This window comes from Dendropsophus ebraccatus, chromosome 2 (assembly GCF_027789765.1).
Source record: "Dendropsophus ebraccatus isolate aDenEbr1 chromosome 2, aDenEbr1.pat, whole genome shotgun sequence".
Classification (NCBI taxonomy): domain Eukaryota; kingdom Metazoa; phylum Chordata; class Amphibia; order Anura; family Hylidae; genus Dendropsophus; species Dendropsophus ebraccatus.
Window position 1 is genome coordinate 174,872,170 of NC_091455.1, and position 14,434 is coordinate 174,886,603.

Sequence of the window (14,434 nt, forward strand, 5' to 3'; positions counted from 1 at the left end):
GTAGGTTATGTTAAATAGGACATAATAAAATTCCAATTACAAAAGAAAACACAACATTGTGCATCTTCAGCTTCTGCTGTTTGGGTGTGTGGCAATAATTATATGCAAAGTGGTTCTTTCCTAGAAGGAGGTAGCACCCCTTGGAGACTCCTTAAAGACAACAAGAACAGGATTGGGAATTTAATAGCCAAGCCAGAATCTCTTGGTTAGCCATTGTAGACAGCTTTTTCAGGGATGATGCCATTTGTCACCAACAAAACTTGATGCTAGCTGGCTAATAGAAAGGCTTTTATTGTAGAACTGCGGGGGTCCTGTTTCTAGCACCACGTTTTGTACCAATGTGTCTCAACTACCCTAAAACAGCTGTCTACAGATGGTAAATCTTCTCCTTTGTGAGTGAGTCTTTGACTATTAAATCCCCAGTCATGTTCTAAGTCTCTTTATGGAGTCAGTCATTGACTGACGGGGAGGTTACCTCTAATAGGTGACATCAGAGAGGAAGCTCTTTGGGCCAGAAGGTGGTGTACTCTGGAGAATAAAAACTGTTTTCAAATCAGCTGGTGCCAGCATGCTAAACAGATTTGTAATTTAATTCTTTTAGAAAAAAAAAACCACTAACTTTTAAAAGTAAAAAAAAAAAAAACTCAATTAGCTGCTGTATGCCCTGTAGGAAGTGGTGTAGTCTGACACTATGCTCTCTGCTGCCATCTCTGTCTGTGACAGGAGCTTTCCAGAGCAGTAGCAAATCCCTATAGAAAACCTCTCCTGCTCTGGACAGTTCCCATCACAGACAAATATGACAGTAGAGAGCACTGTGTCAGATTTTAAAGAATACAGCACTTCCTGAAGGACATACAGCAGCTGATAAGTACTGGAAGGCTTACGTTTTTTTATGTAATAGAAGTGATGTACAATTCTGCTTAACTTTCTGCCACCAGCTGATTGAAGAAAAAGAAAAAAACAACCTCTCTGGAGTACGCCTTTAATGAACTCTCCTTAATGAGAACCATGGCCACCTCATGCTCTCCTTCTGGCATTTTTCTTCTTATAGAAATGCTGTTTTATGTTCAGCTCCTTAAAAAGGAAACACATGGGGGATATTTATTAAGTCCGGCGTTTTCTGCACCGGACTTAAAAATGTTCCCGAAGCTCCGACAGTACAGAGATTTATGTAGAGGCGGAGTGCCTCTACATAAATCCCGTGTACGCCGGTGCGCGCGGCAGAAAACTACGCCAGCTCAGAGCTGGAGTAGGTTTTCTGCTTATTTTTTTTTCTAATCTAATGATGAATGGCGCGGACTCTGAGTTCCACCCGTTCCACCCCCTCCCCGTCCTCCTGGCATACCTGGTAGAAAGTGGCCAGATGCAAATATTTTATTCGCAAAACGGCCATTTGCGAATAAATTTATCAGCCTCTGGCCCATATACGCCCACAAATACGCTTTTCTCGGCTTTATACATGTCCCCTATACTGTTTTTCTTTCTTTTTTTTCAACCACTTTCTATGATAGGATTTTTTTTTTCTTTTATTTTGTTTTTGCTTGTTTTTTGTTCTCAGGTGTAGATTGTGCTTTAGAATGGTCAAGCCAGAGACAGAAGATGTGTCCATGTCTCTAAACTATTATTCTATGTATTTTGATGTAGTTTTTGTATTGCATATAATTGGATGGTTGATTTCTAATGAAAGATCTGACTTGTATGAACTGGAGAAATGAGACACAGGATGGATGGTTGATTTATGAGTCAGAATTGTAATTACATGGTAGGTGCTAAGTACATACATTTCCAAAGGAAAATAAAATATCTTGTTCATTCGTGTTCACAAATTACATTAGAATTTCTAATGTCCGTGCCGGCTTCCCAAAGGAAATGTCGGAACTGTAAAAAATAATTATTTCTACAGAAACTTCTCATCAGCCTAATAATCCAGGAATATAAGCCTGATTCACACTGATCATTGTGAATATGATAGATCTTTCTTTGTATATTCAGAACAAATTATCACAGCACAGCATAGCCAACACGACAATTTACAGGCGGAGTCACAGCATTTAAAGGGAACCTATTGGGTGTTTCATTCTACCTGACCATGGCAGAGGGAAGCTGGCATGGGGGCCCGCTGTGTATAATTTACTCAAAAATTCTGTTTTTTTTTTGTTTTTTTTAAACATAGTTCAATGACATGCTGAGAAAGAGGCATAAAGTTAGAGAGGCCGCTTGATTGACAGGTCTCCTCCAATACATAAATAGGTGGACACCTGTCAGTCAAGCCCAGCAGAGTGGGATGAGGCTGGTAGACAATCAGCTTCCATGATTTTATGCCTCCTTTTCTGGCTGGGCTTGAAAATGGCAATTTCTTGGAAATGCTGCAATGTCTCATAGTTTCTGTAGGTTGAACTTCATGGACTCTTGTCTTTTTTCAACCTTATTACCAAGTTACTATTTTAGGCTATGTTCCCACAGTGTATCTTTTCGTTAAAGTACAGCCATTGTTGCAATCGGCAACAACGGCCGTACTTTGTACGAAAGGACACGCTGCCTTATCTTCTATAGTATCCTGGCCGGAGCGCATACACATAGTATATGCTCCAGGCCGGGATGTCTCATGATGCCGTAAAAAACTGACATGTCAGTGAATAGTGGCCGCAGAAAACCATGTCAGTGAACACTATGAAGCGAGCGGCTGCGGCCGCACGCTTCATGGTATGTTGTGGCGAGTTCTGATGCGGGCGCGCTCAGATGCGCCCGCATGAGAACTCTGCGGCGTGAAAGATCATCCAGTCGGTACTGCAGTACCGGCCGGGATAATCTTTTCAGAGACCGGCCAATCCGTGACCCGGCCGGGTCACGGAACGGCCAGTCTAAAACTACGTGGGAACATAGCCTAACCATGTAAACACCTGACAGGTTCTCCTTAAAGGGGTTATTCAGAGCGCTGAAATGTAGCCTGTTCTGCTCTCCACTTCCTTCTTCTAGCCCTTTCAACAGTATACCTTCCAGGGTAAGAAGAGGGGAGTGGCTGCATGTTGCGAGTATTGATTACTGGCAAACTTGCTCGTAATGTCCAATAGGTGCACGATTTCGCAGTAACATTAAGCAGCTATTGAACATTACCCATATACTGTCCCCTCTGGTCTTAGAAGATACCTCCTGAGATGGTTAAAGGGAAGAAGTAGAGTGCTGGAGAGCAGAACAGGTAGGGCTTTTTCCAGATAGCCCTTTAAGTCAGGTGTTAGTGGGATTTTTAGTAGATTTTACCATCCATCCTCAACATACTAGGGGAAATAAATAAAAAGTGTGGACATCTTTGTGTCCAGTCAGAAACAAACACGCACATGGGCGCCCCTGGGCTTCTACTGCACAAGTTCCTGGCTAAATATTCATTGGGGCGGCACTGACATTACATAATAGAGAAGGGAGGGGATGCATATTTAAAAGGGGGCTGTTCCTTCTTGAGCTGCCAGACATGGTAAACAGTGCTTGGTACCCAGTAACAATACAAAGATAATATTAATTGTGCAAGAAAAGCCAACCTGTCCACTGTCCATTTATTTACAACATATTAAGTTATTAAACTGGTTGCTCTTTGTGGTGAGTTGTTGTATATAGTGCACACCATAGTGCATAGCTGTACATAGTGCACACCAAATGGTAACGTCTTTACCAGGAAAATGTACATAACTTTATAATATTCCCTGAGAAATCTCTAATAGCTCTGGTATTTCTTCTTTAGTGAATATTCCTGACAACCCCCTTCATTGGTACATTCTTCCATGCTTTTCTGCATGCTGTGATACTATTCCCTAAATGCCTAGAGGTATGTTTGCATGTCTGTTGCTAGAGCTATAGTGACTCATAGGAATGGCTAATGTAATGGTTGACTTATCACTGCTCTGCAAGTATAAGAAAACTGCATGCTGATAGTATGGGCCACTTAAGGAACCATATGACGACTAGTATTGTTTCAGACAAACATATTTTGTACTACTCTTAAAAGGGATTTTCTAAATAACAGGAACATGTGCAGCGCAATATAAATGCTGGAAATAAGTAAAACCATTTCCAATGTGAACCTAATCCATTATTCTTTCTGTCCTGCAGATATCATGAGTTTCTCTCATCCACACCTGTTATACTGAGGCTTCCATGGGGCAGGGAAAGAGAATATGGAGGAATAGGAGCTGTATCTCTTCCTGATGACCATCGACCAAAGACAGAACCTCCCCCACAAGAGGCAAAAGGGCATAAGCACTATGGGTATGGAGGAGACCCCTGGCCCAGGTATGTTGTCAAGGCTGAACTTATATTTTCTTTGCTTATAATTCTGGTTTAGGCTATGTTCACACAATGTCTTTTTAGCTCCGTGCAAAATTACATCCGTTATTTTGAGCCTAAATTAACGGACGTTATTTAGCTGCCTGGCCTCCCCTCAGTACAATGACGGCTGTTGGCACATTATTCTAGTTTGGGGTTACTTATTGGACTTTGGGTGAGGCTTAATTGAAAAGTCCATTGAATTTAATAGTAAAAAGGAGAAAGAACAATGACAAAAGAAAAACTGTGTGTGACCAACTAATAAAAAACGTAAAGCCTTAGTCTGTATTAATACATTTTATAAAATTGCTGGCTACTCCCATGTTAAGGGATCAAAGTGTATAATTAAAATAATAATAATGCATACCTATAATAATGTATAAAGGATCCCTGCTACCGCTTATTGGTGATATGCTGAGATGCAGGAAATGCCACAGCCATCAACACCAGGTAGATGAGTACACATTATTTTTTACTTTTAAAATATTTAACCCCTTTTCCAAATGTTTTCTTTCCCATAAAACCCCTTTAAAACATTTTTCAACAGTGCTAATCTATCTACTTTCTTTACTGGCTTCAATCTTCCTTGTTTTATAAGTTTCTTTGCATCCTATTAAATTAAAAATCCAAGTAACTTTATTGATATAAAGTTTATGGTGTAGTGCACATGTAGAAATGAGCTCTAAGAAGCATGTCTTTAGTTCTTTAGTTAGGATTACACTCATTTAAATAGAATAGTCTGCTGCACTTTTCTAGTTACTAGTAAATACTGTAACATGCCAGTTTCTTTACCGCACAATGCCTGAGGCAACATCTTAATCTGCCTCAAACATGTGTGCCTCAGCGGTGATATAAAAAAAAAGGTATCGAATAACAGTAGAGTAGATTTCCAAGTCTGTATATGACAATTTCCAATGTGACCACCAGAGGTTAGTATATCTCATTTAAATTCACTTCAATTACAGTAGAATTTAAAAATAGTTGCCATTTATATATTCTACCACTAGATGTCACTAGAGAACATGCAGTGATTATCAGCCAGGAATAATGTTTTGAAACAGGAATTTTACTAATAAACGTATTACAGTGCATGTGCTGTTTATGACCACTAAATATCCAATAATCAGGGGGAAAATAATCTGGGTGGTTTATCATAATCATGTAGGAATTGTTTTGTTCTGAATTCTGAAACATACATCACTGCACCCAAACCAATCCGATCTAGTCACAACTACACAGTCTACATAGGTTTATTGAATCTTTATAAAAATGAAACATATAACATATGGGTCTCCCATGTGACTTTGATCTCTTTAGAAAAGATAGATAGATAGATAGATAGATAGATAGATAGATAGATAGATTGCTGTATACAGCAATGGAAGGTATGCTATGTGTCATAAAGGAGAAGAACAGTATAAGAAGGCTTTATATTGCTCCCAGCTAGAGTCTGATCATACTTTGTACAGAACATATTCTAAAGTAGAAGATTGGTTGTAAATACAAGTAGTGCTCACACACCCAGAGACTTTGGCTCTTCTGTATAAATAAAGTGACAGGGTTGGCCAGTCTGCATACGTACTAGTTGAAGTCATTAAAAGTTATGAGCTTTACCTGTAATGGTGCGTTTACACGTAACGATTATCGCGCGAATTTGAGCGATAACGATCGAATTCGAACAATAATCGTACATGTAAACGCAGCGAACGATCAAACGACGAACGAGAAATCGTTCATTTGGATCTTTCAACATGTTCTCAAATCGTCGTTCGTCGTTCACAAAAAATTTGCAGATTGTTCCGTGTAAACAGTCGTTCGCCGATTTAACCAATGTGTGAGATAGGCTTAAGCGATCGCAAAACGATTTTCTGTACGATATAATGTACCGTCTAAATGCTGATCGTTATGAAAAAAAAAATCATTACTCCGACATCGTTAATCGTACGATCGGGCCAATTATCGTTTCGTGTAAACGGACCTTAAGTTGTGTTCATAAGTTTTGCTTCCCTGCTTGATCTGTAACATGTACCACAGGACAGGGGAGCAAGTAAACAGCTGCAGGTAGGTGGTAGGTGGAGAAGGTAGGGGGTGTCCCCATTCCTGTATGTCTGTGCAGGCAAGGGATGCTATGATGCTATGGATGTAGTTGTCACATCATGTGATTGCAGCCTACATCACTGCTGCCACAATGTTTTACATGCACTCCCTGTCCTTCAACAGATGGGCGAAGAATAGGGCGAAAACTTTATCACTACTACATCACCACTTACTTACAATAAGTACAGGCTTTTGCGAAGGGTGTAACCAATAGCATCCACCGTGGTGGGACACCACACTGACAGGTTCCTAGAACGCAGAACTTTGGCTTAGCTTTAAATAGGGTCCTAACATTAGTTCCCTGTCCTCAAATGCCTCCAGGACTTAGTGGTAAGGCAGAATAGGGAGACTCACCAGCAATCACACAAGAAATGAATACAAGGTCATATTAATGTCAGCAGTAATGCACCATGGATGGTGGCATCTGATGGATGTAGTATTTACAGGGTGACTGCATAACTACTCACCAGAGATGACTGCATCAGATTGGGGCTGTAATACTTGCAGGATAAGTCACACAAGCATGGACCACATACGAGGACAAAACAATCCAAAACAATTCAAAGTGAAGTAGCCCAGGAGCTAAAAGCTAACAACCAATTTAATTTGGCAGCCAAACCTTAATGCAATCTTTACCACTAAGGCTGGGTTCACAAATATACAGGACATCATTTATGCAAAAACTGACCACAACTGGAGCAACAATCATGCAGCCTTTTCACCCCTTTTTTAATGAAAATTATAGAGCTGAATACGACACGTTATTCCATCCGACATCTGGCCCAGTCCAGAGTTTGGTGCCTGACATGCTGGATGCCAGAAATGACCCCATTGACAACAATGGGATCATTTCTGGAATCAGTTTCCCTATAACTTCTATCAAACTGAAGGGAAACTTAGTCATATTCCCTGATATATGGGAACAAGCTCTAATAGGCGGCACAGGACAGAGTCCAGACACTCATAGATCTATTAAATATTCTAGGATCAGGAGTCACACAACAACCAAAATGCGCCATGGATCCATTCCTCTGCCAAAGACCATAGCTGCTGTCAACAACTAAGCAATGACAAGATGACCTACCATGTGTTATACACATTATTATATAAAGATATTCTCCACTTCAAGCAATGCTTCTGAAAATATCTCGCTTCTGGGACTACACAGAGTCCGTCAAAGCCTATAATGCACTCTAAGGAGACTGTATAACCCAGTACTGTAGATATGTTCAGCCTCCATGCTCTGGTGCAACTTTTTAAGGGCTTATCCAGGCTTAGACATGTAAACATGGCTGCTTTACTCCAGAAACAGCTCCTCTCTTGTCCTCAGTTGAGCTCAAAAGTGAATGGAGCTTGTAGTGCAGATAGTGGGGGGTACTGGGGACCACATACCATGCCTCTTAGACCTTACCCATTTGCCCCTCCCCCCCCTTACATCCTATCCTCCATCAAGTAGGACACCGGACACTCATTTAACGATATAGAAATGGCCACAGCAGCATCTTTATTGAATAAATACCAAACAGGTAAAACACATAAATATTCACCAATACAATTCCATATGTATAACATATGGCAACCTTGTAACTTAACCGTAACCTACCCAGGGTTTTAATGGATGGCCCGTCTAGCAGTATCAGAAAAAACATTCCCCAGTGGCACCGCGCAGACTCGGGGTTGGCAAATATGCCATATACTGCTTCCCTCCTGGTTCCTAAGGAACCATTAACCAAATTCCACCCAAGCGGTAACCAACACGGCTGCCGTATAAAAGCCTACCACCCACCGGCTGGATTCTACAGGGCGGGCAGGTGGGCTGTTCTCAGGTCTGGATCACAGGAGCATGTGCCGGTAACTCCTCCCCACCTTTATAAACCCCCTCAGCTATAGCCCTCCCTGTTCCATCCCACCAGCACCCTGATTAACCCCTGGCCCACTGCCTCATCCCTCCAGCAAAAGCTCCCTCCCCTTGCCCGTTACCCGTCCCTAGTCCACCCTGCAGCCACGCGCATTAACCCCTCACTGCCCACCCCTTCATGTCCAGGCTGCCACTAGGCTGTGCCCCGTTATCGCCCTCCCTGACCTGTAATACCACACATAACCTGGGGACAGGGGTGGTGCTGGTTTTGCAAAAAAAAGAAAAGAAAAGCAGCTGTGTTCCTCCTAATTCTATATAACCCCTTTAATGCACGTTTATTATGATACTCTACGTGTAATGTAATGAAGAAAAAAATAACATGCAATGTTTAGTCATTCGTATGTTTAGAATAATAGATACATGAAGGTTCAATAGCTATTTAGAGGAGCAGCACTGCACTCTTCATGTAGGATAACCCTCGCTGTGACAGTCCTGACCTTGCAGAGTGTAATTATTACCTGCACGTTTACACGCCTCTTGTTCCCAGCACGGCCGGATAACCTAGATTTTCTAAGATTCAAGGCAGAGGCTCAGCAGAGAAAACATAATACATTATGTCACACTTATTGTTAGAATTGCATGCTAATTCTTAGTGGCTACATTTATTCTAAGAAACATTACAAAATAAAATAAATAAAATAAAACATTACCATAATGTCTACCTTTTTATTTTTCTTTGCTGTCCAGAGGGTTACCAATAGAGCAATACTATGAGCTGACTAAGCTGAAAAAAAGTGCTGTCCGTGTCAGTGATGACCTGTAAGTAAATATTTCTTTTACAAATAAAACCAGATACTGCAATATATTTATTTTCTGTTCTTTCTGCTCCACTGATTATTATTGGAACAGGGCAGGCTGTGGGGGGTGGGGGCGAGGTAGTGCCTATAACGGTGCCCCAGTGCTCCTAAGGGTCTTACCGTACAGTGGAGCCAACTAACTGTACCGGAACCATGCCGAAGATACATACCTTCATCCTCGGCGTCTCCTGCACAAGAGGGGGTTATCAGCAGGTTACATTTGTTTTCTTTTAGAAAATACTTCAGCAATATCCCTATGTACTCTCTGCAGAGCATTAAAGGTATACAGTGATATAGGTATACAGTAATAAGCTCCATCAGACACCATATTTACTGGAGCTGACTATGTAAAGAATTCTATGTATGTGTGTTTTCATGTCCATACTTCTGTTTCCAATTCCTCACATACATACATGTTTCCAATTCCTCACGTACATAATATTATTGTATTCATTCAGTGCTCTCATATTGGCCAATGTTATATACACTATTACAGTGAAAAGGCTCTCTGCATATGAGGACAGCTGTACTATAAAAGGCAAATACAGTACCATCATAGAGATACAATGTACACCTCTGATTATATGGATCATTATTTAAAGGGAAACTATCAGCAACTTAGTATCATCTAAAGTGCTGATCTGTCCCTATAGTGCACAAAGCACTGGGGATGAAGGTAAGTTTTTTTACCATGATCCTCAGTGCAGTTTTCAGAATATTCATAGTTTATTTCATATGCTAATAAGGGGAGTTTTTTTGCACTTGGACAAGGCTAGTCCTGCCCCAGTACACCAAAACCTATCATTAGCACATGAAATAAACTACGAATATTCAGAAAACTCCACCGAGGATCACAGTAAGAAACTTTTTTTTTTTTTTTTTTTTACTTCAATCTTTATTTATAATTTTTTAAATAGAAAGGAAGATTCATGTTTAAAATCATATAGGATCAAGAACAGTACTTTTGAATTATTCCAAACAGAGGGGTGTATCCAGGAACATTACATCTATACCAAATTTCAAGAGGGGGTATCCCCGAGAATGCTTCTAGGTCATCTAATGCTTCTTACACTGGACCCGCTAAAATTTAGCCCCTTGCAAAAGATACTGCTTCTCCCTTGTCCATAATTATTTTTCGCGTCTTATGCATCCAAAACTTACCACTACAAAACAAATTTGTTCTCAACAATCTTTGATATTACCTACTAACACTCCTCAAGAGGAATGATTTAGGCCATTTATCTATTGTACTAGCTGGAGCAATGCACCCAGCGGCCCCCAACACCTTACAATCCCTAACCACATTCATCCAACAAATTAAGCGGTCATGGTCTTATTTTTGTGGGTGTCCCTTCCACCCATCCACTGAAGTCCGACTTGGTACAGCGAATGTCCCTATATTAGGGACCTTATCCACTCGACCTGCCGAGTCTTCAAACTACCAGGCATTCCAACTCCCATACCCTCATGTGTCACAAGGGCTGAGAGTCAGATGCCCCGATTCTTGCACCCTTTTGCGGCAGCTGAGGACCCCTGCCAAGAGTCCCCACCACCAACCAGATTATACGACTCATTCTGTGGGGCGCCCCCCTCTATTTTCATTTTATTTCAATTGACCTGCTTAGCCACAATTACTTTACCCATTCACCCTAAGAGGCCACTGACCACAATGCCCCAACCAGCACCCTGCTGTCCATTATCTATTACTATATCTCCACCTAACCTACTTTTACTACTTAATCTTCATTTCGCCATAAAATTCTCTTTACCATAATTAATATTCATTACTTCTATGCATGGACAGGGATTGGCAGTCTCTCAGCCCCAATTTTACAATCTTGGGCACCCTCCAGCAATCCCGGAGTATACCCCCCCATACACATCTCAATTTATGTACAATTTTACCCTTCTTCATCCCCCATGTCCTCCTTTTCCACCTTCGCTGATCCTATCATAATAACCAATTCTAACCTTATTACCCACCCATCCCCTCCACAGCCCCCAACCCCCAGTTGCCCCTGGCGAGAAGAGAGAACTGACACACAAAAAAAAAGCAAAAATACACCTAGGTGCCTATGTTGCTCCAATATTGTACCCACCTATGATTATACTCCTTCAACCTGACGTAGTCTTTTTTATTCTTGTTTTTCCTTTCCTCCCATCTCATTATATTTCTAACCACTTCTTTCCACTCTGCTATAGACGGAGCTTTTATAAATATTTTATATATCACCCCCCCCTTTGCAATCTTGTTAGCTGCAACAATTCCATTTCCCCTAATAGTGCACACGTGTACTTATTTACTACTATTACTCCATATATTATATCCATGATGGCAAAAACCCTAATCCAAAACTCCTGAAGTACCTTACAGTCCCACCAATAATGCTCCAAATCTGCTCCTTGTGCTAAACACCTACCACCATCATAGAGATACAATGTACACCTCTGATTATATAGATCATTATTTAAAGGGAAACTATCAGCAACTTAGTATCATCTAAAGTGCTGATCTGTCCCTATAGTGCACTGAGGATGAAGGTAAGTTTTCTAAATATTCGTAGTTTATTTCATATGCTAATAAGGGAAGTTTTTTTGCACTTGGACAAGGCTAGTCCTGCCCCAGTACACCAAAACCTCTCATTAGCACAAGAAATAAACTACGAATATTCAGAAAACTGCACCGAGGATCACGGTAAGAAACTTACCTTCACCGTCAGTGCTTTGTGCACTATAGGGACAGATCAGCAGGTTAGATGCTTCAGCAAATGACTGTGACTGATGGCACTGGGCTCTGGGGGCATCGGAAAAGTATAACATTATTATATTCCCTTTACCCCCTGCCCCATCCTGCCAGGCCCCCAGGACTCAAAATCTTCAGAATCTGTCAAGAAAGTCTAAGGTTTAGCAGCTTTATCTCCAATTTTCCCCTTTCCAAATGATGCCACAACTGCACAAAAACCAAGAAGATGCCAAAACTTAATCACTCCTCATTTACATTGCCTACTTCCCTCTTCTGTATATACTAATCCATGTACATCTGTAAACCCAAATATAATGCTTATTAGGGAGACATGAAATCCATTGATATTCATGATCAGGAAACCAGTGATTAGGAACAGATGTGGAATTCTTTAGGGCGGCCTTTCCTCCAGTCTCTTCTTACATCATTGAGGATGTAGCATAGTGTATTTATAGGGCCTATACCCTGAATGTAAATGCTAACATATTTCCTAAGACTCAGATGAGACTATTTTCAAAGCACTTATTGTAGGCCAAGCAGTATATAAATATATCCGAAATGGACGCATGTTGTTTCTATGCTTAAAATGTCAGAGTATATAACAAGTAACCTTCCACGTAATATGAACACCTATTGTAATATTTTACTAGTATTAAGAATAGGTATAAACGGATAAAAAAAAAGAGAAAGAGGGGCGCTTATGGTACAGTATTGTATGAAAGGAAATGTGGGAATGGGAGTTGGAAAACAACTCACCTTATAGTGTTGTGCGAGCTGTAGGCACAACACTAGATAGACTTTAGTTATAGAGAGTCCGCAGCCAGGCTTACAAGTTGCGGTCAGGGGCTTCCGTCACAGCGCCCTCGGCCACATGAAACATGTAGAAAAGACTCGGTAATACTGGATTCGCCACGGCGCTGGACTCAAAGTATATGATTTTCCGATGCCAGAAAAAATTATTATTCTGAAAAGCTGGTTTATTTGAGCGACGTGTTTCAGCGACGTACTGCCGCCTTTATCAAGGAGCTTGATAAAGGTGGCAGTACGTCGCCGAAACGCGTCGCTCAAATAAACCAGCTTTTAAGAATAATAATTCTTTCTGGCATCGGAAAATCATATACTTTGAGTCCAGCGCCGTGGCGAATCCAGTATTACCGAGTCTTTTCTACTAGTATTAAGAAATAAGGGATTTCGTATCTGTCTGACAACTATGTGTCATTTCATGCCTTTTATGCCAAGATTTAAATGCATTATAATTAAAGAGTATGAATTATCGCTGCAGTGGTACGTTATGTAATACAATATATATATAATTGTAGTAACATTTGACAGTTCATGTGTAGCTCTTGGGGGTTCTGGTTTTCCTTGTGGAGATCAGCTGTTATAAAGAGTCTGACAGGCAATGCTCCCTGGGAAAAAGTATGCAAATTAGCTTTCCTCCAGAAGAAGGAAAACTGTCTCTCTAGTGCCACCTATGGGTAGCTAGCCAATGTCTGACCTATTAAACAACCTTGAACATTACTAGAGACATCAGTTTTCTTTGCACCAAAAAAATCCTATAATATAAACCTATTTTATTTCTCTAGGTATCCTAAACCACCAGCTGCCTCTATAAGGTAAGCCAAAAAACATCATATAAACCTAAAAAAAAAAAAGCTGGAAAAAAAAATAAAATAAGAGCAAGAACTGAGTTTATTTTGTCTTATAAAATAGTGGCAAACAAATCTGTGAGTACTTCCCTGCAGAGCATCCATATCATTCCCATATCTCCAAGTATGCAGTGTTCCCCAGCTTTGCCCCATCTGAAGGACCTTCACGTTGTTCCACTCCACTGCCTCCAAAAACACCGGCAATCGCTTACCCCACCACCATTTTACGTAAAACTAAAGGTATGTATAACCAGTTCTGGATACAGGGACGGTATTAAAAAGCTATGCCTCACACCTTTGACTGACAATAATGTCTCTCGGCTACTTTACAAAAACAACGCCAGGATGTTGGCATATAATTTGATTAAACCATTTTGCCTCATGTACCACATGCAGATCCCCTGGCCCACATGAGTCCCTACACTAAACCAACACTGTGTCGGTCAGCGACCGCCAACCCCCCAAAGCAGGGAAGGGAGGGCACGTAATGGCCCTGCAACCCCAATGTCACAGGATCAAACCCCAAGGCCCCCCCCCCCCCCCCCGTACCCAGCAGACGGCGTCGGCGGAGAAAGCTGCCACCAAGCAACACAAGTGTGAGCAAGGTCTTACCACTCACCACTGCACTGGAGGTAGAATGGGAGAAATAGGAGGTACTTAGGAGGTGGTACATGAGGCAATATGGTTTGATCAAATTATATACCAACATCCTGGCGTTGGTTTTTATATGTAGCCAAGAGGCATTGGTGTCAGCCACAGGTGTGAGGTGCAGCAGCTCTTTCTCTCGTTGTCCATATAAATATGTAAACTGTAACTATATATACACCAGCAAGATCATTGCTTTTAGAGCAGAGTGGTGGTCATTAACCTCGACAATGAACTGTGAACAATGGGAGGAAAAGAGTAGCATATCAGA

The 14,434-nt window shown here is 41.1% G+C and overlaps 1 protein-coding gene across 4 annotated transcripts in view; it reads left to right on the forward strand.

The window, feature by feature from the left end:
* Nucleotides 1–14,434, forward strand: part of SPMIP4 (sperm microtubule inner protein 4) — a 50,788-nt gene that overhangs the window by 18,222 nt on the left and 18,132 nt on the right. For all 4 annotated transcript variants that reach the window (XM_069958769.1, XM_069958766.1, XM_069958767.1 and 1 more), the window contains 4 exons: nt 4,102–4,281; nt 9,017–9,088; nt 13,456–13,485; nt 13,583–13,758. In XM_069958769.1, coding sequence (XP_069814870.1) covers nt 4,102–4,281; nt 9,017–9,088; nt 13,456–13,485; nt 13,583–13,758 — 458 coding nt within the window. The remainder of the gene's footprint in view (nt 1–4,101; nt 4,282–9,016; nt 9,089–13,455; nt 13,486–13,582; nt 13,759–14,434) is intronic.